Source organism: Nomascus leucogenys, chromosome 22a (genome assembly GCF_006542625.1).
Source record: "Nomascus leucogenys isolate Asia chromosome 22a, Asia_NLE_v1, whole genome shotgun sequence".
Classification (NCBI taxonomy): Eukaryota; Metazoa; Chordata; class Mammalia; order Primates; family Hylobatidae; genus Nomascus; species Nomascus leucogenys.
Window position 1 is genome coordinate 67,535,130 of NC_044402.1, and position 27,616 is coordinate 67,562,745.

The 27,616-nt window shown below is 40.5% G+C and overlaps 1 protein-coding gene across 1 annotated transcript in view; it reads left to right on the forward strand.

Annotated features, from left to right (window-relative positions):
• The window catches only part of TNFRSF21 (TNF receptor superfamily member 21), a 78,422-nt gene extending 75,784 nt beyond the window's left edge, over positions 1-2,638 (forward strand). The window contains exon 6 of the mRNA XM_003254199.4: positions 1,211-2,638. Coding sequence (XP_003254247.2) covers positions 1,211-1,440 — 230 coding nt within the window. The 3' untranslated portion in view covers positions 1,441-2,638. The remainder of the gene's footprint in view (positions 1-1,210) is intronic.
• Positions 2,639-27,616: the final 24,978 nt, after the last annotated feature.

Genomic DNA, 27,616 nt, shown 5'->3' on the forward strand with positions numbered 1-27,616 from the left:
GGCGGATTGCTTGAGGCCAGGAGTTAGAGATGAGCCTGGCCAACATGGTGAAACCCCATCTCTACTAAGAAAAAAGAAAAATTAGTCTGCTGTAGTTCCAGCTACTCGGAGCCTGAGGCAAAAGAATCACTTGAACCCGAGACGTGGAGGTTGCAGTGCGCTGAGATCGTGCCACTGCACTCCAGACTGGGTGACAAGAGCAAAACTTTGTCTCAAAAAGAAGAAAACTACAGGTTTTAGTGACTTAAAAATACCCTAAAATTCACTTTGTTAAACTACATTGCAAATACCAATATTTTAAACATTACGGATTGGTAGTTTTGGCAAATAATTTGCAACTTTTAATTTTTAATATCAGGGTAGGGAATTAGCATACACTATATATGACAGTTTTAAAAGAAATTTTCTAGTTTTGGGTAATTCCAGTTATATTTTAGTGAAAGGGTTATATTTGATATTTTATGTATTTATAATGTTATATTTACATATTTATAATTTATATACTTTATATATTTATATTAATCTATTTTACATTTACATAAAATATTTATATTTTAGTTTCTATTTTGTTATATATTACATTTTAGAAAAAGTGCTTTATAATAGTAATAAAAGATATAGTTCCTCACCCCCAATGTAAGGTATGACCTGAGAAGAAATAATATTTTCTTATTTATGTGCTTTTACTCTCTCAGCAGTTTAGTTCTAAAATATTACAATGTAATCAGAAAGTCACATAAGTAGACTACGTTGTCTTGGAATTTTTGATCATTTAGAAAAGGGGTGGGCCTGTATATATCTTAGTTTAGTAAACACATTACAGATAGGGAAAACAGTAAAGATTTTTTAGTTTTTTGTTTTTTGTTTCTTTGAGTATCTCACCATTCACCTTCTGAATTCTAAAATAATTTAGAAGTTACTTAAGTCTAGGAAAATGTCACATTAATGATACCTCAGCAAGCCATTCAAGCAAGACTTTGATCTCTACCAGGCAAATCTTGTTTGCTATCTTACACGTGCAATGCAAGTAAAAACTCTTGTGTTGTTCTGAATGTGCCAGAGGATCACTCTCTCACTGTAATGGAGGATGGAGAATAATAGGCTGGGGGGGAAATAGATGTCTCTCTCTCTAGGACCCTGCTCTCCTTCCTCCAGGCCTTGCCAGTACAGTCACCTTACCGCTGTCTTTGCTTCCCTCTCTTCTCTGCAGAAAAGAAGGACACAGTGTTGCGGCAGGTACGCCTGGACCCCTGTGACTTGCAGCCTATCTTTGATGACATGCTCCACTTTCTAAATCCTGAGGAGCTGCGGGTGATTGAAGAGATTCCCCAGGCTGAGGACAAACTGGACCGGCTGTTCGAAATTATTGGAGTCAAGAGCCAGGAAGCCAGCCAGACCCTCCTGGACTCTGTTTATAGCCATCTTCCTGACCTGCTGTAGAACATAGGGATACTGCATTCTGGAAATTACTCAATTTAGTGGCAGGGTGTTTTTTTAATTTTCTTCTGTTTCTGATTTTTGTTGTTTGGGGTGTGTGTGTATGTGTGTGTGTTTAACAGAGTATATGGCCAGTGCTTGAGTTCTTTCTCTCTCTCTCTCTTTTTTTTAATAACTCTTCTGGGAAGTTGGTTTATAATCCTTTGCGAGGTGTAACTGTTGTGAAATACCCACCACTAAAGTTTTTTAAGTTCCATATTTTCTCCATTTTGCCTTCTTATGTATTTTCAAGATTGTTCTGTGCACTTTAAATTTACTTAACTTACCATAAATGCAGTGTGACTTTTCCCACACACTGGATTGTGAGGCTCTTAACTTCTTAAAAGTATAATGGCATCTTGTGAATCCTATAAGCAGTCTTTATGTCTCTTAACATTCACATCTACTTTTTAAAAACAAATATTATTACTATTTTTATTATTGTTTGTCCTTTATAAATTTTCTTAAAGATTAAGAAAATTTAAGACCCCATTGAGTTACTGTAATGCAATTCAACTTTGAGTTATCTTTTAAATATGTCTTGTATAGTTCATATTCATGGCTGAAACATGACCACACTATTGCTGATTGTATGGTTTTCACCTGGACACCGTGTAGAATGCTTGATTACTTGTACTCTTCTTGTGCTAATATGCTCTGGGCTGGAGAAATGAAATCCTCAAGCCATCAGGATTTGCTGTTTAAGTGGCTTGACAACTGGGCCACCAAAGAACTTGAACTTCACCTTTTAGGAATTGAGCTGTTCTGGAACACATTGCCGCACTTTGGAAAGTCAAAATCAAGTGCCAGTGGCACCCTTTCCGTAGAGAATTTGCCCAGCTTTGCTTTAAAAGATGTCTTGTTTTTTATATACACATAGTCAATAGGTCCAATCTGCTCTCAAGGCCTTGGTCTTGGTGGGATTCCTTCACCAATTACTTTAATTAAAAATGGCTGCAGCTGTAAGAACCCTCGTCTGATATATTTGCAACTATGCTCCCATTTACAAATGTACCTTCTAATGCTCAGTTGCCAGGTTCCAATGCAAAGGTGGCACGGACTCCCTTTGTGTGGGTGGGGTTTGTGGGTAGTGGTGAAGGACCGGTATCAGAAAAATGCCTTCAAGTGTACTAATTTATTAATAAACATTAGGTGTTTGTTACTTAAGTAGTCCGAGTGTATTTAATCGTTAAATTTCTTGCTTTGTACGTGTCCTCTAGTTGTGACTCTTTGATTGGTCTTTTGCAAGAGTAACCTCAGCTATTCTAATCTGTAAATCTTGGAAAGTAGCAAAGACTTCAGGCAGGGCATCCACTTCCAGTTTCTCACTGAAGGAGGAACTTAAAATTGCGAAGGTTCTGGTTGTTGGAATTCTTTAGAGCCACGGTTCCCAAGCAAAGGGAGACATGCAATGAATATGACATGATATATGATATGCTATAATGTATTCTACAATTCTATAGATTTGTGTTTGGAAAGGTACCTGGAGGTTCGTAGGGAAGGACTTTAGTGAAAACTACCAAGCATTTCCTAGTCTTTTGGGTTAAATCTGAGAATTCAGTTTTTGAGATTGTCCTTATTATAGGAAATGGGTAGATACCTCATTGTTCCTGAATAAGTTCAGAGGACTCTCATGGTCTTGAGGCAGGGTGAGATCTCATGTTGGTAGAATACATTATAGCATATCATATTATCATATCATATTCATTGCATGTCTCCCTTTGCTTAGGAACCATGGCTCTACAGAATTCCAACAACCAGAACCTTAGCAATTTTAAGTTCCTCTTTCAGTGAGAAACTGGAAGTGGATGCCCTGCCTGAACATTTGGACACCCACGTCAGCGACATTAAAGGGTTTTTCTGGTTTCATCCACTTCCACATGGTTGGTTTCTAGAGAACTATCCTGGTATTTGATTACACTGGTTCTTACACCAGGTTTCCCCGCCTTTTGTCAATAAAAGACAGGAACTCTTATCAGGAAGGGAAGTAAACTAGAAAGAGTCACAGATGGTAGTGGAGGAGACAGAGTTTGCATTTCAGAGGATCTCAGAACGGCCACTAATTTCATGTGGGGGTAGAAAACACAAACAATGAACGAATTGTTATTATGGTTAAGTTTGTGGGTTATTTGTACCTTCTGTCTTGGGATGCTTTCATTAATAACTCACATTTACACAGGTTTATACTTTACAGAGTGATTTTATATTACCTTATTGAATCCTCACAACTATAAGGTAGGTACTATTATTGTGTCCATTTTATAGATTAAAAAACAGGCTTATAAAGGCTAAAGAACTTGCCTAAGGCCTATAGCAAAGTTGTAGAGATCAGACTTGAATCCATGTCTTCTGACTGTCTGAATCCACGACTGACTGTTCCATGTATTTAGGACCAGTGACGGGAAATTCCTTGTTGGCTGAAATAGTGGGCAAGAGATCACAGTGATGAAATTCATTTGGGTTATAAGCAAAGCCTTACACGCAAGTTCAGTCAGTACTTGTGAAAGTATTGGAATGAGGTGACATCTGTTGATGATCCATGGGGAAGGAACATAGGAGATGTGGTTAAATGAAAGCTTAATATTGAACTCACATGATATATAGCTTTTCTGAAAAGAATGGAACCTCCAGATGCATTATTAAAAAATAAGTTCTGATGAGAGCCGATGATAGTGCCATTTGTATACTGTGTGGCACACTTTAGAGCTTTCCTCTAGCTTTGGGCTGTCTTACTTTGAGGAGTATGGCTGAAGTGAAAGGTTTCCAGGGTGTGGGGGGGACATAGGGGGATACCAAGAAGAGTAAGAAACAGAATCAGGAGCAACTGTTGGCAAATCTAAGCCTGACAATGAAGACCAGGCAACAGGAGAAAGATTAGCTTCAGTTATTTGAAGGGCTAAGGAAGAGATGATGTATTTTTCTCTAGAGGGTAATATACTTTCCTCTAGGCTGATGTAGGCTAAGTGCAATTAGACTGAGCTGCTTTTCAAATAAGAGAATGATTCCTGCTCTGGGAAAAAGTTGGGCCTGCATCAGTGGTTCTCAAACTTTCATGTAAATAAGAATCATCTGGGAATAAGCGGTCAATTAAAAAGGCAGATTCGGAGAGAATTCAGGTTTGTGGTGAATTCCAGAATGAGTTTCCCACACTTAGAGAAAGTGCTTTAGATCTTTGCCACTGTGGATGAGGACCGGCAGTATCCATAATACTAGGAAGCATTGTGTTAGGAATGCAGAATTTGAGGCCACTGTGTTGTGCTCCCTAAACTTGAATATGCAACTGAAACACCTGGGTATCTTAAAGGCAGATTCGGTTTTAATTGTTCTGTGGGACTGGGCTGAGGCTGCATTTCTTTCTTTCTTTTTTTTTTTTTTTTTTTTTTTTTGAGATGGAGTCTCTCACTCTGTCTGGAGTGCAGTGGCAACAATCTCGGCTCAATGCAACCTCTGCCTCCCAGGTTCAAGCAATTCTGCCTCAGCCTCCCAAGTAGCTGGGACTACAGGCGCCTGCCACCACATCTGGCTACTTTTTTTTATATTTTTTGTAGAGACGGGGTTTCACTATGTTGGCCAGGCGGGGCTCGAACTCCTGACCTTGTGATTTGCCCACCTCAGCCTCCCAAAGTGCTGGGATTACAGGTGTGAGCCACCGCACCTGGCCTGAGGCTGCATTTCTAACAAGCTCCTGGGTGATGTGGATGCTCCCGGTCATGAGATAACACTGGGTAGCCTGAAACAGGCCAATTATGCCTCAGTTTCATGCAAAGGGTAGCACTAATATGGGAGATTATACCACTTCCATGTGAGAGAAGTAAACAAATTCTGATGACCCAACGAGATTTCCAGAACCAGACAATCTTGGGCAAATTCTACAGTAGTGGGTCTTAATTCTGACTGCACATTGAAATCAGCAGGAAAACTTTGAGAGACCCAATACCCAGGCCATATACAAGATCAACAATGTCAGAATCGCAGGAGATAGAACTCAGGCAGCAGCACTTTTTTTTTAATTTTAAATTTTTAAATTTTTTTTTTATTTGGGGGGAAGCTTTAATAAAAAGGTTTACTTTAGGTTCAGGGGTCCATGTTCAGGTAGTGTGTGTATATATATATATACGTGTGTGTGTGTGTAAACTCTTGTCATAGGAGTTTATTGTACAGATTATTTGGCACCCAAATGTTATACTAATCCTAGTATCTAATAGTAATTTTTTTCTGATCCTCTCCCCCGGCCACCATCCAACCTCAAATAGGCCCCAGTGTCTTGTTCCCCTCTTTGTGTCCATGTGTTCTCATCATTTAACTTCCACTTATAAGTGAGAACATGCAGTGTTTGGCTTTCTGTTCCTGCGTTAGTTTACAAAGGATGATGGCCTCCAGCTCCATCCGTGTTCCTGCAAAGGACATGATATCATCCTTTTTTATGGCTGTGTAGTATTCCATGGTACCACATTCCATATGTACCACATTTTCTTTATCCAGTTTACCATACATGGACATTTAGTTGATTCCATGTCTTTGCTACTGCGAGTAGTGCTGCAATGAACATATGCATGCATGTGTGTTTATGGTAGAATGGTTTATATTCCTTTGGGTATATATCCAGTAATGGGATTGAGCAGCATTTTTTAAAGCTCTCCGGGAGATCCCAATGTATAGTCAGCTTGGAGAACGATGTATTTAAAGCTTAGGAACAGAGCCTTTCTCAAGCCTCACCCAAGATCTGATGAACAAACCTTCCAAGGAGTTAACCTGAAGATCTGTAATTAAAAAGTGATTTTGCTATAGCCAGTCCTACTTGACTCTGCATGTTTGCTTTAGGACCCATAACCTTACTGTAAGATTTATGTGATTATGCTAAGAATTGATACACACCAAGCACTAATGAGGCAACACCTTAAAGCTCAATTGCATTGATGAACCTATCTGCAAGTACAGTAATCCATTCTTCATGGCTTTTAGCATAATGTATAGGGTATTATTAGTCAAGAATATTTGGGAAATGATGTTATTCTGATTTAAGTTACTGTATTTATATTTGATAGAATGCCAATTTTCAAAGAGATATAGTGAGATATAATGAGTGATAAAACTGTGCCATTTGGTGCAGCAATCTCATTGTGCAATACTGCAGATGTAACAGGTACCTATGCTGGCCTTTGACTTAGAAAAAAGATGTGATCTCTTATTGAGCAGAATTGAGGTCCTTACCTCGGAAGGAGCCTTGGACATCACCTGGAGAGCCCTGCAGTTTTCTGGTGGGGGAGATAGACTCACATCTGCTAGTTAGTGGTGGAGCCTGGTCACCTTAGCCCCTGTCAGCACTCTTTTATGATTCCAAGCTATCTCTTTTTGCTTCTTTTCTTACTACCTTTCTTGAAAGTAAGTAGAAAATGAAATCCACTCATCTGAGTAAGGATTGAGTTTTAAAAAGGCTTTTATTGTACTTGACTTTGAAGTAGCTGTTTACATGAAACACATTTGGATTTTGGAGTCTTGGATTTCCAATACAGGTACTCATAGAATAGCTTGCCAGGATTCATAAGAAACATGCCAGTGGGCGCCTCGAGGAAAGGAAAATGGCCTAGCAAGGAGGTAGGAGGCAAAGAAGGGCATGTTCTTGTCATGATTTGTTCTTTTGAGCGTTGTGAGTAGTACATCGTTTGTATATATTATTGAATTCAAAAAGTTTTAAATAAAAACTGTAGAATGTTTCTATGGCATCCAGGAAATGTGCACTGATGAAGCCCAAGGTAAGAGTCGTATGCGCTAGACTTACAATGCTAGCAATACCTTTGTGAAGAGCATTTTGGTAAAACTTGCAAAGGGAATCAGCCTCTTGCCCTGCTCTCCAGGAGAAGCAGCCCCCTTCCCCATCCCTCCACATCCTCTTCATGAGAATTTGACATCCTTTTCTTGGGCTTAGATCACAACCACAAAAGTAATACAAAGCTCAAATAGAGAGAATTCAAAGTTCGAAATTTAGGGAGATGGGGCAGAGTAGCTCATTTCTGGCCAAAACATCTTTTTATATTTCTTAGCACAGAAATCTCTCATAATCAGGCCAGGCGTGGTGGCTCATGCCTGTAATCCCAGCTACTTGGGAGACTGAGGTGGGAGAATCGCTTGAACCCGGGAGGCAGGAGGTTGCGGTGAGCCTAGATCATGCCATTGCACTCCAGCCTGGGCAACAAGAGCGAAACTCCGTCTAAAAAAAAAAAAAAAAAAGACATCTCTCATAATCAACGTCTCTGTGAGGAAAAATATCAAAGATTTCTTAAGGATCCTTCAGCAGTTCATCTCTCCAAAGGAGATACTTCTGTTCTGCACTGGCACTGTCTCATTGCCACTCATCTACTGCTTTATCCACAGCAACATGCCAAACAGGAAATCTCATGGGGAAGGAAGAGGCAGAACGACAGCTCATTTCCAAGAATCCTATGACAATTGTTTCTCACTGCTTCCAGAAACTTAGAACAGCCAATTTCATAGCATTGGTTTTTTTGTTGTTGTTGCTGTTTAAGTATAGTACACTCACCCACAGAAACATTCATTTCATCACTCCACTCATCTATCCATGAAATATTTGAGCAACTACCAGGCACTATGTTAAAAGCTAGAAGTACAAAGAATAATTTGATACAAGATTGTAACTACCAATGAGAACAAGACATCAGTTCACTGCTGTATTCTCAGCATCTAGACCCATGCTTGGAACATGGTAGGTGTTCAGTCACTACAATGTTGACTAAATAAATGAATGCATGATCCTGGCTTCAAGAATTCACAACTTATGAACATCATCAAATGTATCCGAGTGAAGTGATAGTAATATGAAGAGGATATTAGGAAAGCCAGAAACTAAATATGAATCCAGGAAAAGTATTGCAAGATCCCCGTACTGTAAACCTTCTTTCTTATTAATTTTAAAGAAAATTGCATCAAAAAGGGCTGACATTTGCAGTTCCATGCATTTCAAAGCTTGAGGAAGGAAGATGAAAAGGGGAAGAAAACAAAAGGAAAAATATAGGCATACGGTAGACATGATTTTATAAGCAAGGATTTCGTATCATTTATAAATTGGTTGTTCCATCATTTCCCGGGCTTATTGTTTACTATCATTACAAGACAAGACGTGAGGCCCAGTCATGCTGTTCCTTTGTGCATATCACATACTCAGAGGATAGAAAGGATATATGTCCCCTCATGGAAAGACTCTTCCTATAAAGTATTCAAAGCACTTGACATTATTCACTCTTCAGTCTTAACCTGAATCTTATGATGTGGGGTCTGTTATTTCCATTCTACTAATGAGGAATCTGAGGTGAAGAGAGACAGTTACTTTCCTGAAGTCACACAGCTAGTAAAGGGTATAGCCAGGAAAGCTTGTTGTAGAGATGAGAGAGCCAGGCATGGTGGTAAATCCTGGAGACAAAATGGCAAATAAAGTGGATCTGATTCCTGTTTTCCTAGAGCCTCTCACCTGGACTCAACTGAAATTGAATTTTGGGGTGGGGGGCTTTTTCCTCAGTAAAAGATTTTGTACTTTTAAATAATTTAAGACACACAAGTTTCAAAAATATCACAGTGAGTTTCTATTTCCTTCACCTAGCTTTTTATTTTAATAGTTTCTCTATTCTTCATGTAGCTTTTTCTAAGAATAATATCTGGTGTAGCCATAGACCTTATCAAAATCAGAAAATTGACATAGGTACAATATTACTAACTAAAACTACAGAACATAGTTCATGTTAGTTTTTAACCTGTACTTTTTTGGGGGTGGATATGAAATGTTATCCATGTATTGATTCACTTGGTAACCACCAACATAATCAGAATATGGAATTGTTTCTTCACACAAAGAAACTTCCTTCTGCTAACTTTATACTCATACCTTACTTTCCACCATAAACCCTGGCAACTGTGTCCACCACTATAGTTTTGTGATTTAGAGAATGTTAAATAAATGGCATCATACAGGATATAGCCTTCTGAGATTGACCTTATTTCACTCAGCATAATTCCCTTGAGATCTGACTACAATTATTTTGCATATCAGTACTCCTTACTCACGATTTTGAAATTCTTCACCTGGATGGGGCTGGAGAGAACTTGATGCTTTCCCCAGAATGAAGAGTCCCAATTTATGTATCTGTGTTAGGAAGAAAACAAAACAAATACTTAAGGTGAGATTTTCATGGACTTAAAAAAAAAACAAAACTTTTAAGTTCGGGGTGCATGTGCAGGTTTGTTAAATAGGTAAACTTGTGTCATAGGGGTATGTTGTACAGATTATTTTGTCACCCAGGTATTAAGCCTATTACCCATTAGTTATTTTTTCCTGATCCTCTCCCTCCTCCCATCCTCCAACCTCCAATAGGCCCCAATGTGTGTTGTTCTCCTCTATGCATCCATGTGTTCTTATCATTTAGCTCCACTTATAAGTGATACCATGTGGTATTTAGTTTTCTGTTCCTGAATTCGTTTGCTAAGGATAATGGCATCCAGCTCCATCTATGTTCCTGCAAAGGAGATTATCTTGGTCTTTTTGTGGCTGAATCATATTCCATGGTGTACACGTACCACATTTTCTTTTTCTTTTTTTTTTTTTTTCTATTGAGATGGATTCTCACTCTGTTGCCCAGGCTGGAGTGCAGGGGCATGATCTCGGCTCACCGCAACCTCCACCTCCCAGGTTCAAGTGATTCTGCTGTCTCAGCCTCCCCCAAGTAGCTGAGATTACAAGTGTGTGCCACCATGCCTGGCTAATTTTTGTATTTTTGGTAGAGACCAGCCCAGGCTGGTCTCGAACTCCTGACCTCAAGTCATCTGCCCACCTTGGCCTCCCAAAGTGCTGGGATTACAGGCATGAGCTACTGTGCCTGGCCTTTATCATAGAATGATTTGTATTCCTTGGAGGATATACTCAGTTATGGTATTACTGGGTCAAATTGTATTTCTGCTTTTAGGTCTTTTAGGAATCACCACACCAATTTCTACAGTGGTTAAACTAATTTACTCCAACCAACAATGTATAAGCGTTCCTTTTTCTCCACAACCTCACCAGCATCTGCTATTTTTTTACTTTTTAATAATAGCCATTCTGACTGATGTGAGATAGTATTTCATTGTGGTTTTGATTAGCATTTCTCTAATCATCAGTTATGTTGTTGAACTTTTGTTCATATGATTGTTGGCTGCATGTATGTCTTCTTTTGAAAAGGGTCTGTTCATATCCTTTGCCCACTTCATAATGGGGTTGTTTTTTCTTGTAAATTTACAAAAACAGAAGCATAGATCAATGGAACAGAAGAGAGAACAGAGAAATAAGGCCACACACCTAAGACCATCTGATCTTGGACAAAGCTGACAAAAACAATGGGGAAAAGATTCCCTATCCAGTAGATGGTGCTGGGATAACTGACTAGCCATATGCAGAAGATTGAAGCTAGACCCCTTCCCCACACCATATACAAAAATCAACTCAAGATGATTAAACACTTAAATGTGAAACCCAAAACTATAAAAACCCTAGAAGACAACCTAGGCAACACCATTTTGGACATAAGAACAGGCAAAGATTGCATGGCAAAGAAAAAGTAATTGCAACAAAAGCAAAAATTGACAAATGGGATCTAATTAAACTAAAGAGCATCTATACAGCAAAGGAAACTATCAACAGAGGAAAGAGACAACCTACAGAATGGGGGAAAATGTTTGCAAACTGTGCATTTGACAAAGGTCTAATTTCCAGCATCCATGAGGAACTTGAACAAATTTCATGGACTATTTTAAAAAGTGTGTCATTAATATAAAAACTATATTAGCAGTATTTAATCATTATCACCTGTAAAGAAAAAGAAAAATAGAAGGTAAATGTTCTTACTGAGATAGCAGAGCTTTAAGATTCATTTTCATTTTAAGTTTATTTTATTTTGCCAGTGTATTAACATTTAGAGGTCTGTTACACTAACATTAATTATTGTTTTCATTTCCATAATAGTTAAGAGCTTTTTCAAGCACTCATGTCTGTAAAAAGTATTTTAAAGTTTCTTTTGTTGTAGCAGGAAAAAAAGAGAAAAATAAAGTTTGTTCTTTTTAATTGTTGAGTAGTATTCCATGGTATAGATGTACCATAGTTTCTTTGACTATTCAAACATTGAAGGACATTTGGACTGTTTCCAGTTTCTGGCTATTATAAATAAAGCTATGAACATTCCTATTCAGGTTTTTGTGCAGACCTAAGTTTTCATTTCTTTAGGGTAAATACACCTGAGTAGGATTGTTGGGGAGTATGGTAAGTGTATGTTTAACTTTATAATAGACTGTCAAGCTGTTTTCACAGTAGTGGTACTATTGATATGGCTCCGAAGAGTGGAGGGACACCAGGGGTCTTGTCTCCAGTCTAATTGGAGAAAACAACACAGACACACCTGGAGTGGTTTTAAGGAGGGGAGAGTTTAACAGGCAAGAAAGAAGGGGGAAGAAAGAAAGAAGAAGCTCCTCTGTACAGAGACTGAAAAGGGCTGGGCGGAGACCAAACTACACCGGTCGCGGTCAAGAGATCTTTATTGGAGGTATTGAGCGGAGAAGGAAGAGAAGAGAGGGCTGCTGGTGTGCTGGGTTTCATATCCCTTGGGCCTACGTGGATTAGGCTAGGGGCGGGCCCAAGGGAAGGCAGGAGATGCTTCTTTCTGATTGGCCCTCCTTTGGCGGGTTCAGACAGTGCCCGGTCAAGGAGGGGAGAAGAACCCGGAACCGGCCCCATCTTAAGGTACGGCACCATTTTAAGGTACCCCATGTTACCTAACATTCTTCCCTTTTTGTTTTCTTACATGGGGGAAAATGGGTGTTGTGGTTCATCTGGCTGCTTCCTACTGAGTGGGGGCGCTGTGGGGAGGGCACAGGGAGAACTGTCAGGGTTGTGCATGGGGTACAGTATGAGGACTTCGTTAGATGTGAAGTCCATGAATGTTCCTTGTAGGTATAGATCCTCCAGTGCCGTGAGCTAGCTGAGGGGCAGGGATGGGTTGGCAATGAGCCAGCTGTCTGAGTGAAGGGTGTTTAAGAATTGGTAGAATCAGCTTGCTGTAGCCATCTGGGGTACTAGGGGTAGAGTTTGGTCTGCCCGAAGAGAAAAGAAGATGGTAGTTAATTTAGGGTGAGAGGGCAGGCCTACCCCCTCCCCCCCAATCCTGGGTATCTGTTGCTGGTCATTGGCCGTTTAAGAGGTCAGCAGGGTGTGAGACTGTCTCTGGAGTCTGCCGTGTCTTCACAAGTCACTAGGAGCTGGCAGTTTCTGAGGAGAAGCTGGTTAAAGGTTTGGTTTGAGATGGATACTCAGTTTTGAGGGAACGGGAAATAGTTATGGTTTGAGTTGGATATGCCCAGGCATTGCTGGGATATATGCCTCCTGTAACTGACTGGCCCCAGACCCGGTCGGCGGGGTTGTCGATATGTATGGCTCGGGAGGAGGCGTTGTTTTTAGTGGTATAATATAGGAAGGGGATGTGTTTGTTGATGTGGGAGCTAGACGGCGAAGTGGAACACGTGGAAGAGAGGGTCCCAGCAGTTTTCAATCATAGTGAGCCTGGGAAGGGGAAGATCCACCATGGGGCTGATGTAGTTGGTGTGTGTCCTCCTGTGAATGTTGTATGACTCTTTTTTTTTTTTTTTTTGAACGGAGTCTCGCTTTGTCACCCAGCTGGAGTGCAGTGGCGCATTCGGCTCACTGCAAGCTCCACCTCCCGGTCACGCCTCCCCTCAGCCTCCGAAGCTGGGACACAGGCCCCCCACCACGGCGGCTATTTTTTTTGTATTTTTAGTAGAGGGGTTCACGTGGTCTCGATCTCTGACCTCGTGATCCCCGCTCGCCTCCAATGTGGATTAAGCGTGAGCCCGCCCCTGTATGACTCTTTAACTGTGAAGAGATAATAGGGCTGGGAAGAGGGCCGGCCGGCAGAGGAAAGTGTAAAGATATGAGAGGCGGAAAGCCAGAGAAGAGGACTTAGGAGATGCATGAGAGCGGGGCGTAAGCAGTTTGGTTCTTCGTGTGGTCCGGGTTGGTAGCCGGTTTCAACCGGTTGAGCGGTGACCAGAAGACGAGGTGGAGGGTGGTGGTATGGGGGGGGTTCGTCGGCCAGATCAAAATCGGGAGCGGAAGGAGAGGTTGGTAGCTTGAGAGCAGCGATAAGGTGTTGCAGCTTGCAAGGGAGGCAGAGGTTGGGTTTGTCCCGTAGAAGAAAGAAGCCATGAACGTAGGGGAATCTCTGCCCATTTTCCTGTTCACTCACAATAGTTGTAGAGATCCCGGAGAAGGTTGGGATCAAAGGACCCATAAGTGGGCCATCTGTTTTGGTTGTCTAGGGGGTAGGTGGGCCAGTTTTGAGTGCACAATTTAATGAGGCATGTAGGTTTGAGATCAGCAGCTAAACCAAGGGCTGATAAGTTATTTAAAAGGCATTGTAAGGGAGAGTCGGCCGGCAGGGATGCAGAGGCTCCCATTATGGGAAGAGGGGGTTTACAGAAATATATGGCAAAGGGCTGGGCAGGGCGTCCCCTACCAGCCAATGACCATGCTGTGAGTCAGACCCTTCGAGTCGGTCATCACCGAAACAAAAGGACTGAAGGCCTCTAGGAGGCCGAGGGCCGTGGGCCACCCGGTACCAGGATTTTCAGAGTGAGAAAGGGGAAGGGGCCCAGGCCTGGTGAGTGAGGAGGAAAAGGAGGGAACCCTGCTCCCTGGAGGCCGAGTCTAAAATAGGATTTACGGCAGCTGTGTGGGTGGCCGAGGCGGAAGCCGGTAGACTGGTGTCGGACACCGGAAGGGGAGACTTACCGAGATGAGGCCGGTGTTGGGCGTAGAGGTCGGCGAACAGGAAAATGAGCAAAGATCAGCCAGGGTCTGGACTGAGCCCGAAAGGGATCAGGGTCCCACTGAGGGGGGTGGGGAGTCCCAATCTGAGTCACGGCACCAATGAAAGGGGCTGGGCGGAGACCAAACTACACCAGTCGTGGTCAAGAGATCTTTATTGGAGGTATCCAGCGGAGAAAGAAGAGAAGAGAGAGAGGGCTGCAGGTGTGCTGGGTTTTATATCCCTTGGGCCTACGTGGATTGGGCTAGGGGCGGGCCCAAGGGAAGGCAGGAGATGCTTCTTTCTGATTGGCCCTCCTTTGGCGGGTTCAGACAGTGCCCGGTCAAGGAGCGGAGAAGAACTCGGAACCGGCCCCATCTTAAGGTACGGCGCCATTTTAAGGTACCCCATGTTACCTAACAGAGACGGAGGGAGAGGGGCTCCAAAGCTGACAGAGGGAACCCTAAGTGCCAGGGATACCAGCCAGTTTTATAAGTAGGCTGGAGGAGGTGGTGTCTGATTTGCATAGGGCTCAGGAGATTGGTTTGACCAGGCATGTCATTCACGTAGCCAGTGAAAAAGCTGGCACTCTCACTCTAGCCTTTTAATATGCAAATGCAGGGCGTAATGATGTTCCACACATGTGGGGATATGTGGGGTTGGGCATGTTTCTAGGAACATGTGGGGCAAGAAGGCCTCGGGAATTGCCATGTTTGGGTGGACCCAGTTTCTAATGGCCTGTATTTGCATATCAAAGGTTGCCAGCCTGGCTCTAAGAGTTGCTTTAAAAATGAAAACTTTCCAAGGATCCCTTTTCCTCTCTATCTGCCTAAAACAATTTCTTTTTTTTTTTTTTTTATAATTTCTTTTTAATCCTAATACTTTTTTTATTATTTCACTTTTTTAAAACTATATAGTTTGTGTACCAAAATTATAATATACAGTTAAGGAATCAGAATTGAAATGTTGTAAGGCAATACAGCATACTTTGGGGCAATATTTGAAGTAGATAAAGTATAATTTGGAGGGATATGTTCCATGGGTGTAAATTTAGATTTGGTGACAGCATGTGCAATGTTATACGCATTAAATATTTGTTCAGTTCCATAGATCGTATGATTAAACCTACAATGTTGTTTCCATGTTTACATTTAAAATGCCAATCAGAAGTGTTATTTGGGTCCTGACTCTCAAGTTCTTACTTTCATGCACGTCCCTGTGAAGAGACCACCAAACAGGCGTTGTGTGAGCAATAAAGCTTTTAATCACCTGGGTGCAGGCGGGCTGAGTCCGAAAAGAGAGTCAGCGAAGGGAGATAAGGGTGGGGCCGTTTTATAGGATTTGGGTAGGTAAAGGAAAATTACAGTCAAAGGGGGTTTGTTTTCTGGCGGGCAGGAGTGGGGGTCGCAAGGTGCTCAGTAGAGGAGCTTTCTGAGCCAGGATGAGCCAGGAAAAGGACTTTCACAAGGTAATGTCATCACTTAAGGCAAGGACCGGCCATTTTCACTTCTTTTGTGGTGGAATGTCATCAGTTAAGGTGGGGCAGGGTATATTCACTTCTTTTGTGATTCTTCAGTTACTTCAGGCCATCTGAGCGTATACCTGATTTAAAATTGGTGAGATGTTCCTTGGGCTGGTCGGTCTGAGGACCTGAGGTCATAGGTGGATTTTTCTCACAGAGCAAAGAACAGGAGGACAGGGGATTGATCTCCCAAGGGAGGTCCCCCGATCGGAGTCATGGCACCAAATTTCATGCATGTCCATGTGAAGAGACCACCAAACAGGCTTTGTGTGAGCAATAAAGCTTTTAATCACCTGGGTGCAGGCAGGCTGAGTCCGAAAAGAGAGTCAGCCAAAACAATTTCTTAATAACTACTACAACACGATTGTATAATATAATCCCATATTAATGTATAAGATATTCACCTGCACTGTATCCATGCTAGTCCTTGGTATTGGCAATATTCTTTATTATAGTCATTCAACTAAGGGTATAGTGGTACAAACTTAAATTTATAAAGTTATGGGCTGGGCGCAGTGTCTCACACCTGTAATCCCAGCACATTGGGAGGCCAAAGCTGGAGGATTGCTCGAGTCTAGGAGTTCAAGACCAGCCTGAGCAACATGGCGAAATCCTGAAAATACAAAAAATTAGCTGGGCATGGTGGTGCACGCCTGTAGTCCCAGTTACTTGGGGGGCTGAGGTTCAAGGATCCATGAACCTGGGAGGTCGAGGCTGCAGTGAGCTGAGATTGCATCACTGTACTCCAGCCTGGGCAACCGGAGTGAGCCCTTGCCTCAAAAAATAAAAATGAAAAAGTTATGAAGACATGCAACTAAGTAAGAATTTACAATTGAAAACCCCTATCTCAGCCGGGTGTGGTGGCTCATGCCTGTAATCCCAGCATTTTGAGAAGGGGAGGCAGGCAGATCACCTGAGGTCAGGAGTTTGAGACCAGACTGGCCAACATGGTAAAACCTCATCTCTACTAAAAATACAAAAAATATCCGGATGTGGTGGTGGACTGAGGCACGAGAATCACTTGAACCTGGAGGCAGAGGTTGCAGTGAGGCGAGATTGTGCCACCACTCCAGCCTAGGTGACACAGCCAGACTCTGTCTCAAAAAAAAAAAGAAAGAAAGAAAAAAGAAAAGTGCTATTTCTCTGATGCTTACTTCTATTTAATTGCTACAATTTCATTCTTATTTTCTTAAAAAAATTCACTTTATGTGTGTTAAGAACACTTAACATGAGTCTACTCCCTTAAAATATTAAGTGTACAATATAGTATTGTTGACCCTAGGCACAATGTTGTACTGTAGATGTCTAGAACTTATTCATCTTGCTTAACTGAAACTTTAGGCCTGTTGATTATTAATTCCCCATTTCCCTTTGGAAACATTATTCTACTCTTTGCTTTTATGAATTTGACTGTTTTAGAGTCCTCATATAAATGGAATCATGCAGTATTTGTCTTTCTGTGACTATTTCACTTATCATAATGTCCTCAAGGTCGGTCCAGGTTGTCGCACATTACAGAATTTTCTTCTTTTAAGGCTGAATAATATTCCATTGCCTATATATGCATTTTCTTTTTCTATTCATCTGTTGGTGGACATTTAGGTTGTTTCTATATCCTGGCTATTGTATGAATAGTGCTGCAATAAATATGGGATCACTAATATCTCTTCAAGATCCTGATTTCAATTCTTTTGGATAAAGACCCAGACGTGGGATTGTTGGATCACACAATAGTTCTATTTTTAATTTTTAAGGAACCTTCATACTGTTTTCTATAGGGGTTGCATCATTTTGCATTCCTATCAATAGTGTAAAATGGTTCCAATTTCTCCACATCCTCCTCAACAATTACCTTAAATTTTTCCATAACAATCATATTTATTTCCTTCTCCTGCCTGATTGTCCTGGCCAGAACTTCCAACACTCTGTTGAACAGGAGTGGTGAGAGAGGGCATCCTTGTCTTGTACCAGTTTTCAAAGGGAATGCTTCCAGTTTTTGCCCATTCAGTATGATATTGGCTGTGGGTTTGTCATCAGTAGCTCTTATTATTTTGAGATACGTCCCATCAGTACCTAATTTATTGAGAGTTTTTAGCATGAAGGATTGTTGAATTTTGTCAAAGGGCTTTTCTACATCTATTGAGATAATCATATGGTTTTTGTCTTTGGTTCTGTTTATATGCTGGATTACGTTTATTGATTTGCATATGTTGAACCAGCCTTGCATCCCAGGGATGAAGCCCATGTGATCATGGTGGATAAGCTTTTTGATGTGTTGCTGGATTTGGTTTGCCAGAATTTTATTGAGGATTTTTGCATCAATGTTCATCAGGGATATTGGTCTAAAATTCTCTTTTTTTGTTGTGTCTCTGCCAGGCTTTGGTATCAGGGTGATGCTGGCCTCATAAAATGAGTTAGGGAGGATTCCCTCTTTTTCTATTGATTGGAATAGTTTCAGAAGGAATGGTACCAGCTCCTCCTTGTACCTCTGGTAGAATTCAGCTGTGAATCCATCTGGTCCTGGACTTTTTTTGTTGGTAAGCTATTAATTATTGCCTCAATTTCAGAGCCTGTTATTGGTCTATTCAGAGATTCAACTGCTTCTTGGTTTAGTCTTGGGAGGGTGTATGTGTCGAGGAATTTATCCATTTCTTCTAGATTTTCTAGTTTATTTGTGTAGAGGTGTTTATAGTATTCTCTGATGGTAGTTTGTATTTCTGTGGGATTGGTGGTGATATCCCCTTTATCATTTTGTATTGCGTCTATTTGATTCTTCTCTCTTTTCTTCTTTATTAGTCTTGCTAGCAGTCTATCAATTTTGTTGATCTTCTCAAAAAACAGCTCCTGGATTCATTGATTTTTTGAAGGTTTTTTTGTGTCTCTATTTCCTTCAGTTCTGCTCTGACCTTAGTTATTTCTTGCCTTCTGCTAGCTTTTGAATGTGTTTGCTCTTGCTTTTCTAGTTCTTTCAATTGTGATATTAGGGTGTCAATTTTAGATCTTTCCTGATTTCTCTTGTGGGCATTTAGTGCTACAAATTTCCCTCCACACACTGCTTTGAATGTGTCCCAGAGATTCTGGTATGTTGTGTCTTTGTTCTCATTGGTTTCAAAGAACATCTTTATTTCTGCCTTCATTTTGTTGTGTACCCAGTAGTCATTCAGGAGCAGGTTGTCCAGGGCAATCAGGCAGGAGAAGGAAATAAAGGGTATTCAATTAGGAAAAGAGGAAGTCAAATTGTCCCTGTTTGCAGATGACATGATTCGATATCTAGAAAACCCCATCGTCTCAGCCCAAAATCTCCTTAAGCTGATAGGCAACTTCAGCAAAGTCTCAGGATACAAAATCAATGTGCAAAAATCACAAGCATTCTTGTACACCAATAACAGACAAACAGAGCCAAATCATGAGTGAACCCCCATTCACAATTGCTTCAAAGAGAATAAAATACCTAGGAATCCAACTTACAAGGGACGTGAAGGACCTCTTCAAGGAGAATTACAAACCACTGCTCAATGAAATAAAAGAGGATACAAACAAATGGAAGAACATTCCATGCTCATGGGTAGGAAGAATCAATATCATGAAAATGGCCATACTGCCCAAGGTAATTCAGAGATTCAATGCCATCCCCATCAAGCTACCAATGACTTGCTTCACAGAATTGGAAAAAATTACTTGAAAGTTCATATGGAACCAAAAAAGAGCCCGCATCACCAAGTCATTCCTAAGCCAAAAGAACAAAGCTGGAGGCATCACGCTACCTGACTTCAAACTATACTACAAGGCTACAGTAACCAAAACAGCATGGTATTGGTACCAAAACAGAGATATAGACCAATGGAACAGAACAGAGCCCTCACAAATAATGCCACATATCTACAACCATCTGATCTTTGACAAACCTGACAAAAACACGAAATGGGGAAAGGATTGCCTATTTAATAAATGGTGCTGGGAAAACTGGCTAGCCATATGTAGAAAGCCGAAACTGGATCCCTTCCTTACATCTTATACAAAAATTGATTCAAGATGGATTAAAGACTTAAATGTTAGACCTAAAACCATAAAATCACTAGGAGAAAACCTAGGCAATACCATTCAGGACATAGTCATAGGCAAAGAGTTCATGTCTAAAACACCAAAAGGAATGGCAACAAAAGCCAAAATTGACAAATGGAATCTAATTAAACTAAAGAGCTTCTGCACAGCAAAAGAAACTGCCATCAGAATGAACAGGCAACCTACAGAATGGGAGAAAATTTTTGCAATCTGCTCATCTGACAAAGGGCTAATATCCAGAATCTACAATGAACTCAAACAAATTTACAAGAAAAAAACAAACAATCCCATCAAAAAGTGAGCAAAGAATATGAACAGACACTTCTCAAAAGAAGACATTTATGCAGTCAAGAGACACGTGAAAAAATGCTCATCATCACTGGCCATCAGAGAAATGCAAATCAAAACCACAATGAGATACCATCTCAGACCAGTTAGAATGGCCATCATTAAAAAGTCAGGAAACAATAGGTGCTGGAGAGGATGTGGAGAAATAGGAACACTTTTACACTCTTGGTGGGACTGTAAACTATTCAACCATTGTGGAAGTCAGTGTGGCGATTCTTCAGGGATCTAGAACTAGAAATACCATTTGACCCAGCCATCCCATTACTGGGTATATACCCAAAGGACTATAAATCATGCTGCTATAAAGACACATGCACATGTATGTTTATTGTGGCACTATTCACAATAGCAAAGACTTAGAACGAAGCCAAATATCCAACAATGATAGACTGGATTAAGAAAATGTGGCACATATACACCATGGAATATTATGCAGCCATAAAAAATGATGAGTTCATGTCCTTTGTAGAGACATGGATGAAGCTGGAAACCATCATTCTCAGCAAACTATCGCAAGGAGAAAAACCAAACACCACATTTTCTCACTCATAGGTGGGAACTGAACAATGAGAACACATGGACACAGGAAGGGGAACATCACACACTGGGGCCTGTTGTGGGGTGGGGGAAAGGGGGAGGGATAGCATTAGGAGATATACCTAATGTTAAATGACGTGTTAATGGGTGCAGCACACCAACGTAGCACATGTATACATATGTAACTAACCTGCATATTGTGCCCATGTACCCTAAAACTTAAAGTATAATAAAAAAAGACATTTAAAAAAATCATCTTGACAGATGCAAAGTGATATTTCGTTGTGGTTTTGATTTGCATTTTTCTGATGATTAATGACATTGAACATCTTTTCATATACCTGTGGACCATTTGTATGTTTTCTTTAGAGAAATGTCTCTTTAAGTCTTTAGCTGGTTTTAAAATTGGGATATTAGTATTTTTGCTATTGAGTAGTAGGAATTCCTTATATATTTTGAAAATATATATTTTGAAAAACTCCTTCTTGGGTAAATGGTTTGCAAATATTTTCTTCCAGTCTATAATTTGCCCTTTCACACTGTTGATGGTTTTCTTTGTTCTGCAGAAGCTTTTTAGTTTGATGTAGTCCTACTTGTCTATTTTTGCTTTTGTTGCCTGTACTTCTGGTGTCATATCTATGCAATGAATGCCAGGAACAATGACAAGGGGAGTTTTCCCTATATTTTCTTTGTTTTTCTTCAACTTTAATTTTAATTTCCATGGTACATGTGCAGGATGTCCAGGTTTGTTACATAGGTAAACGTGTACCATGGTGGTTTGCTGCACAGATTAATCCATGACCTAGGTGTTAAGCCCAGCATCCATTAGCTAGTCTTCCTGATGCCTTCTCTCCCTCCCCTGCCAACAGGCCCCGGTGTGTGTTGTTCCCCCCATGTGTCCATGTGTTCTCATCCATCAGCTCCCACTTATAAGTGAGAACATGTGGTATTTGGTTTTCTGTTCCTGTGTTAGTTTGCTGAAGATAATGGCTTCCAGCTCCATCCATGATGATGTCCATCAGATCACGCAAAGGATATGATCTTTTTCCTTTTTATGGTTCCATAGTATTCATGGTGTATACGTACCATATTTTCTTTATTCAGTCTATCATTGATTGAAATTTGGGTTAATTTCATGTTTTTGCTATTGTGAATAGTGCTGCAATGAACATATGCAGGCATGTGTCTTTATAATAGAATAATTTATATTCCTTTGGGTGTATACTCAGTAATGGTATTACTGGGTCGAATGGAATTTCTGCTTTTAGGTTTTTGAGAAATCACCATACCAATTTCCACAATAATTCAACTGATTTACACTATCACTAACAATGTGTAACCATTCCTTTTTCTCCACAACCTCACCAGCATCTGTTATTTTTTAACTTTTTAATAAAAGCCATTCTGACTAGTGTGAATGATATCTCATTGTGGTTTTGATTAACATTTCTCTAATTATTGGTTATGTTGTTGAACTTTCGTTCATATGACTGTTTGCTGCATATATGTCTTCTTTTGAGAAATGTCTGTTCACCTCCTTTGCCCACTTTTTAATTGGGTTGTTTGTCTTGTTCTTGTAAATTTGTTTAAGTTCCTTGTAGACTCTGGATATTAGACCTTTGTCAGAAAATTTCTTGCAGAAATTTTCTCCCATTCTGTAGGTTGTCAGTTCACTCTGATGATAGTTTATTTTTGCTGTGCAGAAGCTCTTTAGTTTAATTAGATCCCATTTGTCAATTTTTGCTTTTGTTGCAATTGCTTTTGGCATTTTCGTCATGACATCTTTGCTCTTGCCTATGTCCTGCATGGTATTGCCTAGGTTTTCTTCTAGCATTTCTACAGTTTTTGGTTTTACATTTATGTCTTTACTCCATGTTGAGTTAATTTTTGTATAAAGTATAAGGAAAGGGTCCAGTTTCAATTTTCTGCATGTGGCTAGCCAGTTCTCCCAGCACCATTTATTAAATAGAGATTCCTTTCCTTGTTGCTTGTTTTTGTCAGGTTTGTTGAAGATCAGTTGGTCGTAGGTGTGCAATCTTATTTCTGAGTTCTCTATCCTGTTCCATTGGTCTATATGTCTGTTTTGGTACCAGTACAATGCTGTTTTGGTTACTGTAGCCTTGTAGAGTAGTTTGAAGTCAGGTAGCGTTATGCCTCCAGCTTTGTTCTTTTTGCTTAGGACTGTCTTGGCTATATGGGCTCTCTTTTGGTTTCATATAAATTTTAAAATAGTTTTTTCTAGTTCTGTGAAGAGTGTCAAGGGTAGTTTAATGGGAATAGCATTGAATCTATAAATTACTTTGGGTTGCATGGCCATTTTCACAATATTGATTCTTCCTATCAATGAGCATGGAATATTTTTCCATTTTTTTTTTTTTTTGAGACGGAGTCTCGCTCTGTCACCCAGGCTGGAGTGTAGTGGCACGATCTCGGCTCACTGCAAGCTCCACCTCCCGAGTTCACGCCATTCTCCTGCCTCAGCCTCTCCGAGTAGCTGGGACTACAGGCGCCTGCCACCACGCCTGGCTAATTTTTTGTATTTTTAGTAGAGACCGGGTTTCACCGTGGTCTCGATCTCCTGACCTCGTGATCCGCCTGCCTCGGCCTCCCAAAGTGCTGGGATTATAAGCGTGAGCCACCGCACCCGGCCTATTTTTTCATTTGTTTGTGTCCTCTCTGATTTCCTTGAGAAACGATTTGTAGTTCTTCTTGAAGAGGTCCTTCATTTCCCTTGTTAGCTGTATTCTTAGATATTTTATTCTGTTTGTAGAAATTGCAAATGGGAATTCATTTATGATTTGGCTCTCTGCTTGTCTGTTGCTAGCGTATAGGAATGCTAGCAATTTTTGCATTTTGATTTTGTATCCTGAGACTTTGCTGAAGTTGCTTATCAGCTTAAGAAGGTTTTGGGCTGAGATGATGGAGTTTTCTAGATATGGGATTATGTCATCTGCAAACAAAGATAATTCGACTTCCTCTCTTCCTATTTGAATACGCTTTATTTCTTTCTCTTGCCTGATTGCCCTGGCCAGAACTTCCAATACTATGTTGAATAGGAGTGGTGAGAGGGCATCCTTGTCTTGTGCCAGTGTCCAAGGAGGATGCTTCCAGCTTTTGCCCATTCAGTATATTGGCTGTGGGTTTGTATATATGGCTATTATTATTTTGAGGTATGTTCCTTCAGTACCTAGTTTATTGAGTGTTTTTAACGTGAAGGGATGTTGAATTTTATTGAAGGCCTTTTCTGCATCTATTGAAATAATCATGTGGTTTTTTTCTTTACTTCTGGTTATGTTATGAATTATATTTACTGATTTGCATATGTTGAACCAAACTTTCATCCTTGGGATGAAGCCAACTTGACCGTGGTAGATAAGCTTTTTGATGTGCTGCTGGATTTGGTTTGCCAGTGTTTTATTGAGGATTTTTGTATCAATGTTCATCAGGGATATTAGCAAGAAATTTTCTTTACTTGTTGTATCTCTGCCAAGTTTTGGCATCAGGATAATGCTGGCTGTATAAAATGAGTTAGGGAAGAGTCCTTCCTTTTCAATTATTTGAAACGGTTTCAGTAGAAATGGAACCAGCTCCTCTTTGTATCTCTGGTAGAATTCATCTGTAAATCCATTTGGTCCTGGTCTTTTTTTTTTTTTTTTTTTTTTGGTTGGTAGGCTATTTATTACTGCCTCAATTTTAGAACTCATTATTGGTCTATTCAGGGATTCAATTTCTTCCTGTTTCAGTGTTGGGAGGGTGTATGTGTCCAGGAATTTATCTATTTCTTCTAGATTTCTCTTGCCTAGTTTATGTGCATAAAGATGTTTATCGTATTCTCCGATGATATCCCCTTTATCATTTTTTTATTGTGTCTATTTGATTCTCCTCTCTTTTCCTATTTATTAGTCTAGCTAGTGGCCTATGTATTTTATTAATTTTTTTTTTTCAAAAAAACAACTCCTGGATTTCTTGATTTTTTGAAGGTTTTTTTGTGTCTCTATCTCCTTCAGTTCAGCTCTGGTTTTGGTTGTTTCTTGTCTTCTGCTAGCTTTGGGGTTTATTTGCTCTTGGTTTTCTAGTTCTTTTAGTTGTGATGTTCGGTTGTCAATTAGAGATCTTTCTAGCTTTTTGATGTGGGGCATTTAGTGCTACAAATTTCCCTTTTAACACTTCTTTAGCTGCGTCCCAGAGATTCTTGCACATTGTCTCTTTGTTCTTATTAGTTTCAAAGAACTTCTTGATTTCTGCCATGATTTCGTTATTTACCCAGGGGTCATTCAGGAGCAGGATGTTCAATTTCCATGTAGTTGTGTGGTTTTGAGTGAGTTCCTAATTTGAGTTCTAATTTGATTGTGCTGAGTCTGAGATACTGTTTGTTATGATCTCAGTTCTTTTGCATTTGCTGAGGAGTATTTTACTTCCAATTATGCAATCAATTCTAGAATCAGTGCCATGTGGCAATGGGAAGAATATATGTATATTCTGTTGGTTTTGGGTGGAGAGTTCTGTAGATATCTATCAGGTCCACTTGATCCAGAGCTGAGTTGAGGTCCTGAATATCTTCGTTAATTTTCTGTCTCAATGATTTGTCTAAAATCATCAGTGGGGTGTTGAAGTTTCCCATTGTTAATGCCTGGAAGTCTAAGTCTCTTTGTAGGCCTCTAAGAACTTGCTTTATGAATCTGGGTGCTCCTGTATTGGGTGCATATATATTTAGGATAGTTAGCTCTTCTTGGTGAATTGAACCCTTTACCATTCCTTTCTTTGTCTTTTTGATCTTTGTTAGTTTAAAGTCTGTATTGTCAGAAACTAGGATTGCAACCCCTGCCTTTTTTTGTTTTCCATTTATTTGGTAAATTTTCCTCCATTCCTTTATTTTGAGCCTATGTGTGTCTTTGCATATGAGACGGGTTTCTTGAATACAGCGTACTCATGGGTCTTGACTCTATCCAGCTTGCCATTCTGTGTCTTTTAATTGGGGCATTTAGCCCATTTACATTTAAGGTTAATACTGTGATGTGATTTGATCCTGTCATTATGATGCTGGCTGGTTATTTTGCAGACTTGTTTATGTAGTTGCTTCATAGTATCACTAGTCTGTGTACTTCAATGTGTTTTTGTGTAGTGGCTGGTAACAGTTTGTCCTTTCCGTATTTAGTGCTTCTTTCAGGAGGTCTTGCAAGGCAGGCCTGGTGGTGATGAATTCCCTCAGCATTTGCTTGCCTGAAAAGGATCTTATTTCTCCTTTGCTTATGAAGCTTAGTTTGGCTGGATATGAAATTCTGGGTTGGACACTCTTTTCTTTAAGAATGTTGAATATTGTCCCCCAGTCTCTCCTGGCTTGTAGAGTTTCTGCTGAAAGGCCCATATTTAGTCTGATGGGCTTCCCTTTGTGGGTGGCCTGGCCTTTCTGGCTACCCTTAACATTTTTTCTTTCATTTCAACTTTGGAGAATCTGATGATTATGTGTATTGGGGTTGAACTTCTCATGGAGTATCTTACTGGGTTTCGAATTTGAATGTTAGCCTGTCTTGCTAGGTTGAGAAAGTTCTCACGGATGATACTCTTTTTTTTTTTTTTATTCAAAGTCTCACTCTGTTGCCCAGCTTGAGTGCAGTGGTGCAATCTTGGCTCACTACAGCCTCCACCTCCAGGGTCCAAATGACTCTCCTGCCTCAGCCTCCTGAGTAGCTGGGACTACAGGCACATGCAACCTCACTGAGCTAATTTTTATATTTTCAGTAGAGATGGGGTTTCACCATGTTGGCCAGGCTGGTCTTGAGCTCTTGGCCTCAAGTGGTCCACCTGCCTTGGCCTCCTAAAGTGCTGGAATAACAGGTGTAAGCCACTGCACCTGGCCTCCTGGATGATATCCTAAAGTATGTTTTCCAACTTGGTTCTGTTCTCCCCCTCTCTTTCAGGTACCCCAATCAGTAGTAGGTTCAGTCTTTTCTCATATGTTTTGTTTGTTCCTTTTCATTTTTTCTCTATCTTGTCTACCTGTCATATTTCAGAAAGATAGTCTTCAATCTCTGATATGCTTTTCTCTGCTTGGTCTGTTTGGCTATTGATACTTGTGTGACTGCATTGTGAAGTTCTCTTGTGTGTTTTTTAGCTTCATCAAGTCATTTATGTTCTTCTCTAAACTGGCTATTATTCTGGTTATCCACTCCTGTAATGTTTTATCATGATTCTTAGTTTCTTTGCATTGGGTTAGAACATGCTCCTTTAGCTCAGCGAAGTTAGTTATTACCCACCTTTGGAAGCCTACTTCTGTCAATTCAGCCATCTCAGCCTCAGCCTAGTTCTGTGCCCTTGCTGAAGAGGTGTCATGATCATTTGGAGGAGAAGAGGCACTCTGGCTTTTTGAGTTTTCAGCATTTTTGTATTGATTCTTTCTCATCTTTGTGGGTTTATCTACCTTCAATCTTTGAGGTTGCTGACCTTTGAATGGGGTTTTTGTGGGGTCTTTTTTGTTGATGTTTTTCTTGTTGTTGCTTTCTATTCTGTTTTTCTTTTAACAGTCAGGCCCCTCTTCTGTAGAGCAGCTGTGGTTTGCTGGGGGTCCACTCCAGATCCTAATTGTCTCAGTCCCTCCCACACCTGGAGGTATCACCAGTGAAGGCTGCAAAACAGCAAAGATGGCAGCCTGCTCTTTCCTCTGGAAGCTTTGTCCCAGGGGGATTCATCTAATAAGGGCCCAAACGCTCCTGTAGGAGGTGTCTGGAGACCCCTGTTGGGAGGTCTCACCCAGTCAGGAGGAACAAGATCAGGGACCAGCTGAAAGAAGCAGTCTGGCTGCCCCTTGGCAGAGCAGGTG